Source organism: Asterias amurensis, chromosome 11 (assembly GCF_032118995.1).
Source record: "Asterias amurensis chromosome 11, ASM3211899v1".
NCBI classification, from domain to species: domain Eukaryota; kingdom Metazoa; phylum Echinodermata; class Asteroidea; order Forcipulatida; family Asteriidae; genus Asterias; species Asterias amurensis.
In genome coordinates this window covers 20935345-20953629 of record NC_092658.1, presented here as the reverse complement: position 1 = coordinate 20953629, position 18285 = coordinate 20935345, and the positions used below count along the sequence as shown (strand labels likewise).

Here is an 18285-nt window from a genome sequence, read left to right as displayed (position 1 = left end):
GAGGGACATAAGTGATCTTTCGTTTTTTAAATAAGGGAATCAATGTGTGGTGAAGAGGTTTTCAACTAGTGGTTTAAACCCAACGAGGCCTGGTTCTTGATAATTTTACCGAGACGAAGTCAAGGTAAATTATCACCACACATTGATTCCCATTCATAAATACCTTTTCGGTCAAAAACATCAACACTTTTTAATCAAAAAGTAAAATAAATGCAAAAATTCTAGTTGTTCAATGATTTCTTTCAATGTTCAACACAACACCCCTCCAGCTATGAAATGGTAAAGCCCTCCGCCGCCCTCGGGTAAACAACTCCTTATAAGGGAATGTTGTGCGTGTCGCGCGTATCGCGTGATGTGGCACAACTGTTTCAGCCGTTGCTCTCGATCAATAGGAATGAAGAAACTGTCTTATAAGCACAGGTGCAAGCTCGCGTGTCACGCCCATGTTTCAACACTTTTTACTGGTCATAGACAAAGGTTTATACACACCCACGTGACGCGCCCTCCACCAATAGGAATAGCGAAACTGTCTGAGGTATTTATGAATGCCATTTTATTTAATATTTCATTTGAACCACAGTGTTTTGCTAGCGACCAGGGCCCAATTTCATAGAGCTGCTAAGCACAACAATTTGCTGAGCATGGAATTTCTACCTTTGTAAAAACAGGATTACCAACCAAATTTCAGTTTGCTGCATATTCCTTGTTACTGGTATCCTGCTGTTGTTTGCTCATCCTGAAAATCACATTGAAATTTGGTTGGTAATCCTGTTTTTATCAAGGAAGACATTTCATGCTAGGCAAATTTTTGTGCTTAGCAGCTCTATGAAATTGGGCCCAGTACCAGCAGTTACTGTGCGCCATACCAATTTTATGTTATAATTTTTTTAAATTATTATTACTGTATAAAAAAAACTATGATTTAAGTGTCGGGTATAATGTGATAGATTTATGCAGTATTCTTAACGCATAACGAACACCTAGATTCATGGCCTAATGCTGGATCTTTTTTTTTTTGCCGGCAGACAAGAGGCCTCCTTATACCATGCCTGCCACTACTCAGTGACCCCGCTAGGTCCTCGATCGGGACTTATACAGTGGGTGGATGGAGCTACGGCTCTCTTTGGGCTTTACAAACGTTGGCAGCAGAGAGAGGCCATAGCTGCAGCCGCTGCTAAGGTAGGTTATCTTGATAAAATCAACGTATGGATTCCTAAATCTTCAGTGGCCACTTTTTTTTCTCTTTTTTTTAAACAAAAATACCAAGCTTTTTATGTTTTTCAAAATTCTGTAATAAAAAGAAGTCTTTCTCACCAAACAAAATGTATCTTGCTGATTTGTGTTGCCTTGGTACTTTCCCAAAGTCAGTAGTATTTCTTGAGTGAAAATTTACTTTCATATTATGGGTCGCACATGATTGATTTTTGAGTTCATAAAATGAGTTTATAAAATAGATTGTACATGTACGACCTTGGCATTGAAATAAAATTTCAATGTTCCTCTTAAAAATGTTGATCCTAGTTTCAGCCAAATGACTCTCAAATGATGACTGTCGCCCCTGTATGCACTTTAAAAAAAAAATGCAAGTGCGCCCAAAACAAAGCTAACAGCCACTCTAGGTTAAGGACTACAAGGAAGAAAACTTAGAAATGCAGAAACTCAGTGGAGCTGAAGGTAGGAATTGATATTCCTCTTAGAAAATGGCAGAACATAGGATGAAAGGAAACATGCACCAGGCAAGGAGTTCCAAAGAGATACAGTACGAGGGAAAAAGCTACTGGAGTAGCTCTTTGTTCTACATCTCGGCACAGCCACAGTATAAGGATGAGAACAAGCAGAAAGCCTGATCTCACGCTCAAACACCCGGACAGGAGGAACAAGGTTGGATAGACTGGTGGAACATTTACCATGGAAATACCACCTTAATGGAAATGTTTTTGTTCATTTTGTTTCCTCAGAGCGCCGGTTCATCAACTGGTCAGCCTCAGGTACCGCGTCCCAGCGAGGTGTACTACAAGAAGATGAAGCCAGCCCTGGAAGAAAAGGTATGAAGATAACATCGTGAAAAGACTTATGTATCTTTTAAATGTTTTCACTGTAAAGCTTTTTAGCAGTGTTGTCCTTTTCGGGCTTGAAATTTACACTAAATGGCTTTCCCGAGGCCAGTTAACTCAACACCTGATAACTTACTTTGTAAAGTTATCACACAAGCGCGAGTGGAATACGAAAAAATATAGCGCTTCTGCGTTCCATATCCAACGAGGCCGAAGGCCGAGTTCGATATGGGGCGCAGACGCGTTTTTTTTCCTTCGTATTTCACAGCGCGCGTTTGATAACGAATTTATCTTCCAGTCTCACTTGCAACGCGCAAAATTTCAGAGCGTATTTCACATGCACAAAGTTTAGAATATAATTTTTTCACTGTCCGTATACGGAGCGTGACAAAATGACATTTTACAATACGCACTGTGTAATAAAAACAGAGGAAGTAGGATATAAAACAGAGGTTGTAGCATATATGTTTTTATCCCCCTAGTAGTTCGAGCTTCTGATTGGTGGATTAGCGCATACTGGAAGATAAACAAATATAACATGGCTTGAGGGTGACAGTCGATATTAGCTCCCCGAGGTATTGGAAGTTGACAAACTAGTTCCCGAGGCGAAGCCAAGGGAACTAGTTTGTCAACTTCCAATATCGAGGGGAGCTCACACTGACTAGTCACCTGAGATAAACCATGTTATATTTGTTTTACTATACTTTATAATTCAGTTGTTTAGAGCAAGGGAAAATTACGACTGTAAAATAAAATGAACCATGATAAGTTTGTTCATGCGATGGATGTCGCTAAAGTGATGTTCGTGCGTGTGTACAACAGTAACACGATCGTAAAGCGCATGACAAGTTGAATAGCTCCCGGGGAGCTATTACTTGTCGTGCGCATTTACCACTTGCGTGAATACTCGCGTGCGCGCTTGGTAATTAGCAAAATTAACACCTGGCACGTGATGATGAATGGACCAATGAGAACTTGACTCTCGGTCATGAATATGTATGATGTATAGTAATATCTGTTACTTTATTCATCATTTCAGGGTTTGTCTGAGCAGACTCCACGTAAGGACTGGCCGGTGAATGTGATGCGTACCGTCATGCAGGATCTGATGAAAGACACACCCAGTGATCTACTGGCGAGGTAAGAACTTTTTTCAACATCCGAGTCTAAAAATTTGTTCTCAGTTCAATTAACACAAAAAATTGTGATTATTTGTGTTTTTATTTTGTTTTGGTGTGGGTGCAGCTTTGTCAATGGATACATGTGAATCAAGTTTTGTATTAAGAGACGCTACTGTCCAACTACCGGAGTGTTCAGCAGTAGACCAGGCAATTCTGTTAAATTAGCTATAGTTTGAGATATATATATTTGGTTTGCGGTGACACCATGTGAATAGAGTTTTTGAGGAGACCAATTCAAGAACTGACTCCGTGGTAGTACTGTTAATTACGATCCTATTAGCAGTTGTAGTAGTCCCAGTCTATTTTCTAAACCTTTCGCCCAGGTAGTACTTAAAAAGCAGGACAGTTCTTTTCAGAACTGAGAAGTCTCCCGAAGTCTCCCAAACACCTGATAATCTACTCCGCGGTACATGTAGTAGAATAAAGCAAGACAGTTCTCTATGAACAAACTCTACCTGGCAAGTAGATACACACATGGTGTCACCGCAAACCAAATATATATTGATACCTCACCATGCAATGCCTTAAATCATATATAGTTTGAGATATATTGACAATTTTGTGAGTTTGAATTTTTGGTCAACAATCGAAGAAAATCAAAGAAAATGAACGTTAAAATATGACTTTCAGATCATTTTACTCAAACATCATTTCCGTACATCACAACATTCAAGACAAACTTAAAATCTCACCTGTTCAAACAAGCATACTCACACAATCCTCAGTCCTGATTTGTCTTTCTCTCCTCAAGCTCCATGAGCGCCTTCTTTAGGCGGATACCGGCGCTCTATTAAGTGTTTTTTATTCTTAATATTATTATTATTATTATTATTATTATTATTATTATTATATTGACTGAGCTTTCCCTTTGTGTTTCTGTTTTAGGGAGTTGTGGTGCTCAAGTGGCAGCTCATCAGAGTGGTGGCATATCACCCAGGCCTACTCTCGCTCTACGGCTGTCATGTCCATCATCGGTTACATCATCGGACTCGGTGACCGTCACCTTGACAATGTCCTTGTCAACTTCCTCACTGGTGATGTAAGTAACACTGTGGTGATGTGTTGTTTTTTTCTGAGAAATAGTCTGGTGTATGCAAAATGGCATTTATATTTTGTCTCCCACTTTTTGGAAAAACAAAAGTTGTTCGCTTATTTTTTAAATATTTATTTTACTTTTACCATATATTTTAATTAAAAAAAGGGTGCAGAGAAAGATACATTGATGATAGTACATGTTTCAAATCTAGGCTACTAAAACTTCCAGGGGGTCAAGCAAAATGCACAGTTAACTAGCCTTAGACCGATTTTCACGAAACTTCATCTCAAGTTAGGAGGAGTAACTCGTCCTAACTTTGGATGGGTTCAATGCATCCTAATGTCTATGGATACGGAACCTAACTTGTCCTACATCCTATGATTAATCCTAAGTTAGGATGAAATTGGTGAAATTGACGGCTGGTGGGCTACTTTACAAAAAGCAAACAGAATGTAAAGAATGAACATTGATGGATGTACGGTTGTGTTATTTATTGCCAGGTTGTTCACATTGATTACAACGTGTGTTTTGAGAAGGGTAAGAATCTACGGGTCCCAGAGAGAGTGCCGTTCAGAATGACCCAGAACATCCAATCAGCTCTCGGAGTCACAGGTGTAGAGGTAAGTGACAAACAGAACCAATAGGCCGTATCAAATAACCCCTGGCCATATTGTAGGGCAGGCCGTATGCGCGTCTAAACGCAAACATCAATGGGAAACACACAGCGTTCCCGGTTTGATTTCTATGGCACTCGTACACGTTCACAAACGCCATGTTGTGGGCAGGTATTTGATTGGTAATGTCATATTTGATACGGTCTATTTTCATGGCGCTGCTTACCATCAAATTTTGTTCTTATGATCGCCATTCTCCGCTTACTGTGAACTTTTCGCAGTTAGTCTTGAGATGTATTTTCTTCGGAACTAAATGCTTCGAGTCCCGGTCTTTACACTTGTGTTCTTAAGCAAGATACTTGACCATTAATGCCTCGACCTTCGGATGGGACGTAAAGCTGTAGGTCCTGTGTGTTATGTAATGCAAGTAAAGGGACCAAATTAAACCTAAAGCTAAGAGAAGGGGTTCGCCCCGGTGTTCCTGGCAGTGGCAGCTGTAAACGCTGCTTGTAAACCCTGTTTTAAAGTGCTTTATGAATGGGTCTCATAATTCAAAACATAGCTCTGCTTATCCTGTTGAAAAACTAAGCACTTTGATTCATCCCTTGAGATGTGATAAAGCGATATATAAGAACCCACTTATTATATTATAGGATTTGAGGCATTGCATGGTGAGGTATCAATGTATATTTGGTTTGCGGTAACACCATGTGTTACCGCAAACCAAATATACACAGTATTATTATTGGTGTTATGTCCGTCAATTGAGAACACAGAATAAGCTGTTGCAAACAACTTACAAACCAAAAGGACCGATGGTATAAATGCAAAAATAGTTAATGGCCTGATGTTTCGAGTGTACACCTCCACTCCACCATTAGTTAATGGCCTGACGTTTCAACCCCATTAGAGTCTTTCTTGAAGGCTAAATGACAACACAACAAACATGAACAGTTGACTAAGTGTACACCTCCACTCCACCATTAGTTAATGGCCTGACGTTTCGACCTTATTAGAGTCTTTCTTGAAGGCTAAATGACAACACAACAAACATGAACAGTTAGCTAAGTGTACACCTCCATTCCACCATTTCTTGTTTTCAGGGAACCTTCCGCCAGTCAGCAGAAGAGGTACTAAAGATCATGAAGAAGGGACGGGAGACCCTACTGACACTCCTTGAAGCCTTCGTCTACGATCCCCTGGTGGATTGGACTACCGCCAATGAGGGCGGTTTTGCCAGTGCCGTGTACGGTGGCGGGCAGATGAACCCCGTAGTGGCCGATGGCGGGCAGAGCAAGAGAGAAATGGAGAAGGCCATTACCAGGAGTTTATTCTCGTCCAGGGTGGCGGAGATGAAAGCTCCATGGTTCAAAAACAGGTGAGGTGCACGATCTTCTTCTTCTTTAGTGCAGGCTTCATGATTGAAGATAAACGCACTGCCAGACACACCGGGGCGTTACGTGCATTGATAGTTTTTATAACAACACACGGGACCTACAGCTTTATGATTCGTCCGAAGTATGAAGCAATAATGGTTTTGCTTAAAGGCAGTGGACACTATTGGTAATTACTCAGAATAATTATTCGCTTAAAACCTTACTTGGTAACGAGTAATGGGGAGCTGTTGACAGTATAAATCATTGTGAGAAACGGCTCCCTCAGAATTAGATTTTGAAGTCTCAAATTCAAGCATCTGAAAGCACACAACTTCATGTGACAAGGGTGTTTTTTCTTTCGTTATTATCTCGCAACTTCGACGACCAATTGAGCTCAAATTTTCACAGGTTTGTTATTTTATGCATATGTAGAGATACACCAAGTGAGAAGACTGGTCTTTGACAATTACCAATAGTGTCCAGTGTTTTTAAGGACACAAGTGTCACGATTGGGACTCAAACCAACACTCAGATCAGAAACACCCAAGTTTGAATTCGGTGCTCTTAACCTCAATGCCACGACACGCCAACTGTGCCTGATATAACATCAATTTGATCCTTTTCAGCATTGGGCCCAATTTTATAAAGGTGTGAAACAGAGAATGGTGATTAGTAGGCCTAGTGATTGGCAACATTTTCAGTTAAGCTAACATTATCAGGGAACCAGTCTCAGAAAATGTACGTTGCATGGTAATTTGGTTGGTAACCTGTTTCTGCTAAGCTAGATTTTTCTGTGGCAAACATTTTTGGAGGCTTAACATTAACAGCTTTAGGTATTGGGCGCGATCATTTCATCATACCATCCTAGTAAAACAGCAAGAAGAAAAATTCCATGTCCATTCAGAGTAAGAAAATTTGACATCTAGGTTTGGGAGATTGACAATAATTGTTGCTGCTGAAACCATTGATTTCAATAAACTTCTTAGTTTTCTCTTAATGGTGTGTTATTGTTTAATGCCCCCCCCCCCCCCAGAGATGACATGCTCGATGCTCTGTCCAAGCTGGAGGATCAACTAACCACTTACCTGGAGGCTGTGAGCGACAGTAAGACACTGGAGAGCAATACAGACGAGTACACCCATCACATCAGCACCTTACAGGCCGCTCTGAATGATAAGAACCACTCCTTGCATACACTACATACCAGGTGAGACCGAGAGTTCTGGCTAGGACGCCCTCAACAGTTTTGTACCAGCGTGCTGTTTGCACAGTATCAAACACATCCTGGAATAGGAGCAGGAGCCTAAACTGAGAATTACAAAAATTCCCCTAATTTTATTATACTGTTAAAAATAGAACATTTGGGTCCCGAATCCCCCCAGAACCTGAGAGAACCATTTATGCTTTGTACTCTGGTATGGCAGATATCCAGCATTGCTTTTGAAATGTGACATCAGCGAGAAGGCTCTATTTTTATCCTAAAGTGCATAAATGGTCATAAGTAATGTTTAAAAAGTTCTATTACTAGATAAACACAAAAAGTTCTGTACACAAAAAGGCAAATGTAAATTTGAGTAACAACACAAAAATTTAAAGAAGCTTCTGACGTATGGTAGGGAAGCGCCTTTGTAGATACAAATAGGTAAAAAGTAGGGAAGCGCCTTTGTAGATACAAATAGGTAAAAAGTTAAAGCAACTAGGACAGCGAACCAAAGTGTACTAAACTTGTAAATGATTTGGTCAGATATGCGGAGTGTCACCAGGTCGACACAACCACGACGGCTACACTGCAAGCTGTCCAGGAGAAACTGCGAGAGTTAGAGCATTGGCACATCCAGCACAAGCTAGCCTTGGAGACGGCTAGGGGTAACCACCTGACTGGTATCAGCCAAGAGACTGAGAAAGATCTGGACTTGGGTAATGTCTTGTAGTAGTATTATTTAACGGATGTTAAGTTTGCATCAGGGATAAAGAATATTCTTTTTTTGTTACCCGTACACACTGATGTGTGATAGCACTGTATTTTCAGTACTTGTATTTTCAGTTCAGTGCTAACACACATCGGCGTATACGTAAAACCGAAAATGAATTATCCTTTATCCCCGATGCAAATTTAACATCTATTGAATTGTTGCAGTACCCGCTGCTAAAATATAGAATTCAAACTGCCTCTAGCTACCAGGCAATCTTGGTGATCTAGTTGGTATGACACTGCTCTAGAATTGCAAAGGTCCTGGTTTCGAATCCCACTCGAGTAATATGCCTGTGGATTTTTTGTTCACAAACTCATAAATTACTGAGTATACAGTGATAATGCACATCGGTGTATTTGGGTAAATTTAAAATGTATTCTTTATCCACGATGCAAATTATCCACGATGCAATTAATATTAATAATAATAAAAAGACTTGTAATGCGCACATATCCACCCTGTTGGGTGTTCAAGGCGCAGTAAAAACCAACAACAAACAAAACAAAACAAACCTACGAAAAAAACAGACACAACAAAATAAGTCCTTGAAAACCTATGACATAAGATAAGTTTTGAGAAGTGATTTGAATTTTGGTACAAAGACAAGATCTAAGATTAAGGGGTAGAGAGTTACAGATGCATATTGCAGCTGAAGAAAAAGACCTGTCTCCACATGAGTGTTGAGACTTGGGTTCAATGAGAAGAAGCATGGAACTTGATCGAAGATTTCTTGATGGAGTGTAAACTTGAAGAAGTTCAGAAATATAGTGGGGAGCCTTGCCATTGAGAGCTTTGTGGACAATGAGCATCAGCTTGAAGATGATTCGTTGAGAGATAGGGAGCCAGTGTAGTTGTTTCAGAATGGGGGTGATAGAACAGGATTTCTTAGACAGTGTCACAATGTGGGCAGCAGTATTTTGGAGGCGTTGAAGACGGGAAATCTGGTTGTTAGGAAGACTGTAGAGAAGAGCATTGCCATTGTCAAGGCGAGAAGTAATAAATGCATGAATGACCTTTTCAGTGGCACTTTTGTCCAAGTACTTATTGTTATCATTATATATTTCTGGTAATGAAACCCAAGGATGCCTCTGTTAGTGGACAACCACATTTTACTTGTAGTCATGGTACTTTTTCAACCCATCCTTTTGAGAGTCAAACATTCCTTCCTGAATATTAATTGTTTTCAATAACTTCAATCAACATTCATATTCGAGCAGGACATGGAGTTATATATAAGTACTAGAGGGCGCACTGGCCTATACACGCAACCCGGCATGTGCACAGGCGGCCATTTTCTAAGTTGACAAAACTGGCATCGCAAAGCATGTGTTTTTGCGGCCATTTTGTAAGTTGACAAAACAGCATCGCGTAGGGTTCAATAAACACAAACTCCAACGTGTGTTTCATATACAACGCGCGTACAGAATGGCGCGCGCATGTCTCCTTGCGGTCCCGTCGCGCTTGTGCAAGAAGCATCACCCTCTAGTTCTTACTGTATATATAACTCTATGGAGCAGGATCATCAATGTAGAGTTTATCTGTTTGTTTGTTTGTTTGTTTGTTTGTACAGGTACTCCACCCTATGCTCTTTGTGTGCAGTTCCTGACCACTGCAGGCCAGACCCAGATGATTTCACAGGTAAGAAAAACGGCTTTTTGCAAAGCCTCTGTTATTGTTGGTCCAACACACTAAGAACTGACCATCAAACCACGACCAGAGCGTTTTTCTGTGTGTGTCCGTATGTGAAAATTTTGTCTGAGACGCCCCCAAAAAGTTTTTTTATGAAAAAAAATAATAATTTCACAAAAAGAAAAGAAAGCCGTACAGTATTATCCAAATTGCATAGTATCGAAGACATTTTTTTCAATTCAGCGTTCTATGTCAAAATGTCAAAAAAATTTGTCCAGAATGCCCTACAGTGAAAATAATGGTTATACACTGACCTCTATAAAAAAGAATCAGAGCTTTTTCCAGTGCTGTAGCTTATAACCTGGTTGGCTTATTGTTCCCATGCACACTTGCAGGTGCCTATCCTGTCCACAATTTGTCCACATTGTCTTTAAATGTGTCTTGCAAACATTTGGTGAACATGGTTGTGTTTTCTGTTCTTTGATATCTAGTGTGAGCATCTTGAGACGGAGCTAAGCAGTCTACTGAAGCAGAGACGTACAATGCTACGGGGATGTGTAGAGGTTCTACAAACATACTGTAACATGGCGGGACAGGTCAGTTCCAATCAATCAATCAATCAATCAGTTTATTTCCACAGTATCAAAATCACAATCAAAATAAAATCAAAGGCAATGTAAATAAGGGAATAAATGGGTAGCGATGAGATCTTACACGGCCGTTTAAAGCCGGCAGGGTGGAATTGCCGTGTAATAAAGGCCCGAGCCGAAGGCGAGGGCCTTTAGCGCACTGCAACTACCCTGCAAGGTTTTAAACGAACGTTTAAGAACGAGTCACTACCCATAAAACTTTGTGAAGAGTCTATTTATTTATTTATTTATTTAGTTAGTTTTGTTTTAAGTCAGGCTTTAAAAAACAATGCAAAGCAACTGCTAAGTTTGTCTGGCTCTTACTTTTTCCCCGATTGCAGTTCCCGGCCAATTTTGCTGAGATGAACCGAGCTTATGTGTGGCAGACATGGCTGCAGGAACTGATCAATGATCCTACATCCGCCACGTAAGTATCAACAACACCTCAAAATCTACTCAGACTGTACACTTGTGGGAGTGTCGTGGCTGAGCGGTTAAGAGCACTGAATTCAAACTCTGGTGTTTCTGATCAGCAGAGTGTGGGTTCGAATTCCCAGCCGTGACACTTGTGTCCTTAAGCAAGACACTTAAACATTGCTTCGTCCTTCAGATGGGACGTAAAGCCGTTGGTCCCATGTGTTGTGTAAACGCATGTGAAAGAACCCAATGCACTTATCGAAAAGAGAAGGGGTTTGCCCCGGTGTTCCTGGTTGGATTGGCAGCATATTGCGCAACAGCACCTTGTAAACCATTACATGGTGCTAAGGATTAGATCTTATATCTCACACTTTCGTCCCACTCACATGACTCACCTTGCAATAAAAATACCTGGGGTCGATTTCACAAAGAGTTAGGACTCGTCTTATCTCGAGAGTTAGGATTAATCTTAAGGTCTGCATGCTACAGTGCAGGGTTGGGACTCGTCCTAAGTCCTAAGATTAGTCTCAAGTTAGGGAGATTTTTGTGAAATCGACGGCTGGTGCTTTGTATTCTTTGGCAAAAGGCGCCTCATAAATGTTAAGCGCTTTATAGGCATTGTTTATTATTATTGTGTAATATTGCTTCTTTCTATCACAGATGCAAAGATATACAAGCTCGCTTCAAGGCCAAGTACAACACCCCAACCCCAGCTCACATCCAGGGAGTGGTGGCCACCGAGCTAGCCCTGAATAACATGATGACTGAATCTAATAAGAGAATGGTCAAGACAATGGACAGTATGGCTCAATCAGATGTCACTCAGATGGATACCACATTGCAACAGACGCATGTACAGATACGCAGCTTTGTCAAAGGTGACGACTCTTTGCATTCACAAGGTTGTAGGTTCGAATCCTGCCAAGTTTACCGCTGATTTCACAATGACTAGAATAAGTATTGTCGTCTCGTTACTGAATCACAATGTCTTGATTTGTGCAATTCATGGTGGTCTAGTGGCTAGATTGCAGGACTTGCATGCACAAGGTTGTGGGTTCGAATCCTGCCAAACTTACCGCTGATTGCACAATGACTATAATAAATATTGTCGTCTAGTTACTGAGTCACAATTTCTTGATTTGTGCAATTTATCGTGGTCTAGTTTCTTAGATTGCAGGACTTGCAATCACAAGGTTGTAGGTCCGAATCCCCCAGCTTACCACTGATTTCACAATGACTAGAATATATATTGTCGTCTAGTTACTGAATCACAATTTCTTGATTTGTGTAATTCATATCATAGACGTTAAACCAATGTTTGTGAGGGAGATTGGCTGTTGCCAGCTTGGTGTTTATATCCCTTTGTGGGAGTTTGCCGAGTTCCCTTGACGGGAAGATCATTCAAACTAACAAACAAGCAACAATTTTTTTTTTTCTTTTCCATGCCTACCTGCAGTTAAAGGAACATTACAGAATTGGTTTTGCTAACAAAACAGTTACTGGCAGTGTAAGCACTCTATGTAATCCACCATATACATAAACTTACAAACCTGTAAAAGTTTGAGATCGATCGGCCATCCGGGTCACAAGAAAATAGTGAAAAACCGTTTACACATTAATTGTGCATGACATTGATTCAAAAGAAAAATGAATAAAATGCTCACTGAGCGATAAACTCCAAACACAAAGTTAAATTATTTATTTCTCATCAAATGACATTTCAGGCAGAAATATTTTATGGGATGTTTTCTCTATCATCATCATTAGACCGTGTAAATTCGATGTAAATCTGTGATCTTCACGATTTTGTTTTCTTACCAATTCTGTAACGTTCCTTTAAATGCAAGTTTGCCCATACCATGGCGAGAAGTTGTTCCAAGAATAAAATATTTAAGATGAAAATAACTCATGGGAGCTGAAAGTGGAGTTGAAATACCACATAACAACTGTCTAGATTGTAGGATGTTGGGAAACATGCACCAGGCAAGGAGTTCCGAAGAGGATGCAATGTGGAACAAAGCTGTTGAAAATGGCTCTTTGTTCTACAATTTAGCAAAGCTAGAGTGAATGGTTGAGAAGAACCAGATGACTGGTTTCACCCTCAAACATTCTGATTGCAGGAACAGGTCGGCCACAGTGGTGGCACATTTACCGTGAAAATGTCAGTAGAAAAGATTGAGGGTAGCTACAGACCTATAGTGGGAAAGAGGTTGTACCATTGAGCCCAACCCCTTCACCAACAATACTAAGAGCATGCTTCTTTGCATTAAAGATACTGGACACTATTGGTAGTTGTCAAAGACCAGTCTTCTCACTTGGTGTATGCATAAAATAACAAACCTGTGAACATTTGAGCTCAATTGGTCGTCGAAGTTGGTAGATAACTATGAAAGAAAAAACACCCTTTTCAGATGCTTTCAGATGCTTGGTTTCACAACCTCCAAATCTAATTCTGAGGTCTCGAAATCAAATTCATGGAACCAACTTTTTCTCGAAAACTACGTTACTTTAGAGGGAGCCGTTTCTCACACTGTTTTATACTATCAACCTCTCCCCATTACTCGTTACCAAGTGAGGTTTTATGCCAATAATTATTTTGAGTAATAATTATTTTGAGTAATTACCAATAGTGTCAACTGCCTTTAAAGATATCTGAAGCGCAGAGAGTCCTGACATTTCGTGGTTCTGAACTTAAGATTGTTTCATTTAAACTGACGTGACTGCGTCTATATTCCTCTCCTCAGAGAATGGTGATACTGGAGTTATGACGTTAGCAGCAGTCCTGATGAATGCATTATGTTCATTCAGTCAGCGTTCTCTCATCATGGAAGGAGCTGTGGCAGGTAACGGTCCAGATTCTGGAATTGTTTATGAATCTATTATTTAAGAATCAAAATGCTTTATATTTTTGGTTATTAGTGTTGATAGATGATAACAGAGATGTTTCGCAAGTCTACGAATACACATACAGGTAGCGATAAGCGACACTTTGTGTGTTCATGTGATGCATGTCCGCGACTATCATATTTTGCACACACGTTGCTATGGATACAGGAGCTCATACACGTTGTAGAAAAACGGATACAGTTTTGCAGCCTTTTAGTTGTCTTTTTGTCCCTGATCAAAAACATTTCCCAGGGTATTGCTTTCACTGGTATTGTATTTGATAAAAATAGAAAATTGTTAGTCATTTGCAAGCAATACGATGAGAAAATGCAGCGTATAAAACACGGGGTCTCTATCGGTCATGCCTGTCGGGGGGAAAACACTCACGATGAATGCGAGCGCCCTCAAGTAACACACACCTATATTTTGCGAAACAAAATCCAACACGCGGCTGACGTGAACGGATACGTTTATCATATCCGTATCTGTATCTGTATCTGCATGCTTGCGAAACCTCTCTAATATGGCATTGATGCAGTTACAACAACAAAAGTGATAGCAAGAAGTTTCATCTTATCATACCTGTTTGAAATAATCTGGTGAAATAGATTATAAATGAAGATGATGAGTATAACTATAACTGATTCTGTTATTAGTTTTGTATCAGGAATAACACAATTGGCATTGTGTGACTCGCCTTCAATTTTACATATAATCAAAAAGGCAAACCACTTTAAAGGAAAGACATTAGGTTGAAAAGGTGCCTTCTAAATTGCACCGAGTCATATTTTGTTGTTGTGCTATCCAAGGTGCCGGTGACTCTTTGGTTGACTTTGCATCCCGCAATGGGAACTGGTTTCTAGAGGAGCTATGTAGTATGATCGCCAATCTGGATATTATCGTCAAGCTTATCAGTGGATGTCAATGGGTAAATATAGACCTCAACATGACCCTTTAACCCCCTACCCCTCCCCTAACTCCCCCTAACTCCACCCATGCACCCTATCCCTGACCCAACCGCTCACCCTGTGTACCCTTTGCAAGTTAGATTTAAAGGCAGTGGACACTATTGGTAATTACTCAAAATATTTATTAGCATAAAACCTTTCTTGGTAACAAGTAATGGGGAGAGGTTGGTTGTATAAAACATTGTGAGAAACGGCTCCCTCTGAAGTAATGTAGTTTTCGAGAAAGAAGTAATTATTCACGAATTTGATTTCAAGACCTCGGGTTTAGAATTTGAGGTCTCGAAATCAAGCATCTGAAAGCACACAACTTCGTGTGTCAAGGGTGTTTTTTTCTTTCATTATTATCTCGCAACGCCTGATTGAGCTGAAATTTCCACAGGTTTGTTATTTTATTTATATGTTGATATACACCAACTGAGAAGACTGGTCTTTGACAATAACCAATAGTGTCCAGTGTCTTTAAACAATATCTGGTACAATTCATACCTTCCAACTGTCCCTACTTTGGAAAATCCCAATGTTAAAAAATAGAGCAAGTCCCCAATACACCAATCCATTAGGCTCCGTCCACGGCGCACGTGTGAGCAAGAACATGTGACCCTCTCCAATGCCATTCTGCGCAACCCTGTCGTGCGTGCCAAGCATACGCGCACGCATGTCAGACTTTATAGTGTTGGCCTTTTGGTTGTGCAATGGGTTGTGATTGGTCAATACGCAATGGGGTGGAGCTTAATGGATCGGTCTATTCTGACAATCGTATAACACTAAATTCAACTGAAAAATAAGATATGAATTTGGTAATGAAGCTGTCCTACATAATAACTTATGACTGTGATCTTAATTTTCTGGATCTTACAAATGCATGAATCCATTGAAATATTTGGTTACGTGCCCAATTGTGTCTTTGTGCACATCTACTCACAGACTGTTGGTGTGAGTGCCTTGTTCTCTCACAGGTGGATGCTCAACTTCTCAGACCTAAACAGCAGGTTTTTTTATCAGTCGATTGCGTTACAGAAATCAAAACTATATGTTTTAATCGGGCCTAAATACCATAGACCCCTTTACAGATAGGCCGGAAGTGGTGATTATGATGCATTTTGGGAGAGTTTACGAGTTAGTTAGCTATGCATGTTTTATGCATGATGAACATCCCAAAACATCGCGTCTTATCCCAGAATGCATTTTTTTCCCTATTTGTAAAGGGGTCTATGAAGAAAGGAGTTAAAAGACAATTTTGGTTACTGTTTGTAATCTGGCATTCCTTCTAATAATTAATCATTTACAATGTGTGCATTCAGCCTCAGGAGTTTGACAGCGGCCCCATCATTGCTTCCCTGGAGTGCTTCAAGCTGATCAGACTCGTCTACGAGAGTCTCCAAGACATGCACAGTCACTTCAGGAAGACTGTCCTCCCACGGACCATCGCCAGCCTGCAGTCAGTCGACGAATCTGTAGATATGATGATGGCAGAGCTGAAGGGCATGTGTAATGGGCCGTCCCTCTTACCAGGTGTATTGTACCAGATTGAGCAAGATCTGACCAGCGTCACTCTAGGAATGAAGGTACAGTCGACTCTTGTTTACTGGAAGTGTCATGGCCGAGCGGTTAAGAGCACCAAATTCAAACTCTGGTGTTTCTGATCAGCAGAGTGTGGGTTCGAATCCCCTGCCGTGACACTTGTGTCCTTTAGAAAGACACTTCACCATTGCTTCGTCCTTCAGATGTGACGTAAAGCCGTTTGTCCCATGTGTTGTGTAACTCACATAAAAGAACCCAGTGCACTTATCGAAAAGAGAAGAGGTTCGCCCCGGTGTTCCTGGCTGTGGCTGCTGTATGCGCCGTAGCACCTTGTAAACCCTTATAAGGTGCTACATAATTGGGTCTCAGAATTCATCACTGCAATAACCTATCTTTCTGAAAGTTTGTACATCAGCGCCTTGAGTACCTTTTTTGGTAGATACGTGCACTATATAAGACTGCGATATTATTATTATTATTAAAACAAGGTCTGCTGGATTGGCCAGTTTTCTTTGTATTGTTCAAACCTTGTCTTAAGCAGTTGGTTTGTTTCTCTGCTGGATTTGACCAGTGTTTGTGGGGGATAATGAGGTTTGAATCGAATTTAATCTAATCCCCAAGGGTGATTTAGTCTCAGCCAGCGTCGTAGACGCCCTACGGACCAAGTACAGCGCCCTCCTGCGAGTCCATGCCACTGACTCCTCCGAGGCAGGTCAGACACCGCCCACCCAGGGGCAGGTCCTCCTGGCGTTGATCAGTGCACCCTTTGCCAAGGTGGAGGCGAGCATTGCTGAGTTTGTGCTCAAGATGGAGCAGTTGGTCGTGCCGACACAGTGGCGGAAGGTTGACGTGATTCAAGAAGCTAAGAGCCTGCAGGTAAAGATTCTGATGTTAGGGAGAATAGGTCCTGCGATGGCAAGTGTTTTTAAAGATTTTTAATAAACCATGGAAGACCCCTCACCAAAAAATGAGGCCTGCAACAACACAACTAAGCCTATGCGTTTACGGTTATTTTTGTAAATGTGCAACTGTTTTTCAAACGGTCGGTTAGCAGAAATAAAATTAAAAATATTCACTGAGTCTGTACTAGTTAGTTTCTTGAAAAAAATCCAAACTCACAAATCTTTCAATATATCTCAAACTGTGGCTAATTTTACCCAGTCCAGTGCATTGCGGATGCCCACGAGAACATTCTTTTGCTTCAAGAATGTGCCATACTTATGAAATTGTATGCATTTGTTTTTCATTGGATCCACAGTCGACTGTACTAAACGCCAACACCCAGCAGCTCCTGAGAGACTGGTCCTTCATCAAGCAGCTTGAAGCCACCCAGGAATTCCTGTTACAGTGCCAACAGTTTGCCAAAGCTACCAACGGTAGGTCTTTTATTCTCACTGAAAATAATAAGGGAATCAATGTGTGGTGAAGAGGTTTTCAACTAGTGGTTTAATCCAAGGCCTGGTTCTTGATAATTTTACCAAGACGGAGTCGAGGTAAATTATCAAGAACCAGGCCTCGGCGGGTTTAAACCACCAGTTGAAAACCGATTCAACACACTTTGATTCCCATTCATAAATACCTTTTTGTTCAAAAATATCATCACTTTTTGGTCAAAAAGTAAAATAAATGCAAAAATTATAATTGTTAAATGATTTCTTTTAACACAACACCCATCAAGCTATGAAATGGTAAAGCCCTTGCGCCCTCGAGTTAACAACTATATATAAGGGAATGCTGTGCGCGTCGCGCGTATCGCTTGATGTGGCACAACTGTTTCAGCCGTTGCTCTCGACCAATAGGAATGATGAAGAAACTGTCTTAAAAGAACAGGTGCAAGGTCGCATATCACGCCCATGAATTAACACTTTTTACCGGTCATAAACAAAGGTTTATACACACCCACGTGATGCACTCTCCACCAATAGGAATAGCGGAACTGTCCGAGGTATTTATGAATAACCATTTAAAGACACTGGGCACTATTGGTAATTGTCAAAGACC

The 18285-nt window shown here is 40.7% G+C and overlaps 1 protein-coding gene across 1 annotated transcript in view; it reads left to right on the top strand.

Moving 5' to 3' along the window:
- Positions 1–18285, top strand: part of LOC139943833 (serine/threonine-protein kinase SMG1-like) — an 85485-nt gene that overhangs the window by 49763 nt on the left and 17437 nt on the right. Inside the window, exons 44-60 of the mRNA XM_071940665.1 lie at positions 1026–1179; positions 1959–2045; positions 3094–3194; positions 4121–4274; positions 4772–4891; positions 5989–6263; positions 7295–7468; positions 8006–8178; positions 9805–9872; positions 10355–10459; positions 10834–10919; positions 11570–11787; positions 13654–13752; positions 14605–14723; positions 16065–16328; positions 16906–17160; positions 17543–17660. Of these exons, the coding sequence (XP_071796766.1) occupies positions 1026–1179; positions 1959–2045; positions 3094–3194; positions 4121–4274; positions 4772–4891; positions 5989–6263; positions 7295–7468; positions 8006–8178; positions 9805–9872; positions 10355–10459; positions 10834–10919; positions 11570–11787; positions 13654–13752; positions 14605–14723; positions 16065–16328; positions 16906–17160; positions 17543–17660 (2570 nt within the window). The remainder of the gene's footprint in view (positions 1–1025; positions 1180–1958; positions 2046–3093; positions 3195–4120; positions 4275–4771; positions 4892–5988; positions 6264–7294; positions 7469–8005; positions 8179–9804; positions 9873–10354; positions 10460–10833; positions 10920–11569; positions 11788–13653; positions 13753–14604; positions 14724–16064; positions 16329–16905; positions 17161–17542; positions 17661–18285) is intronic.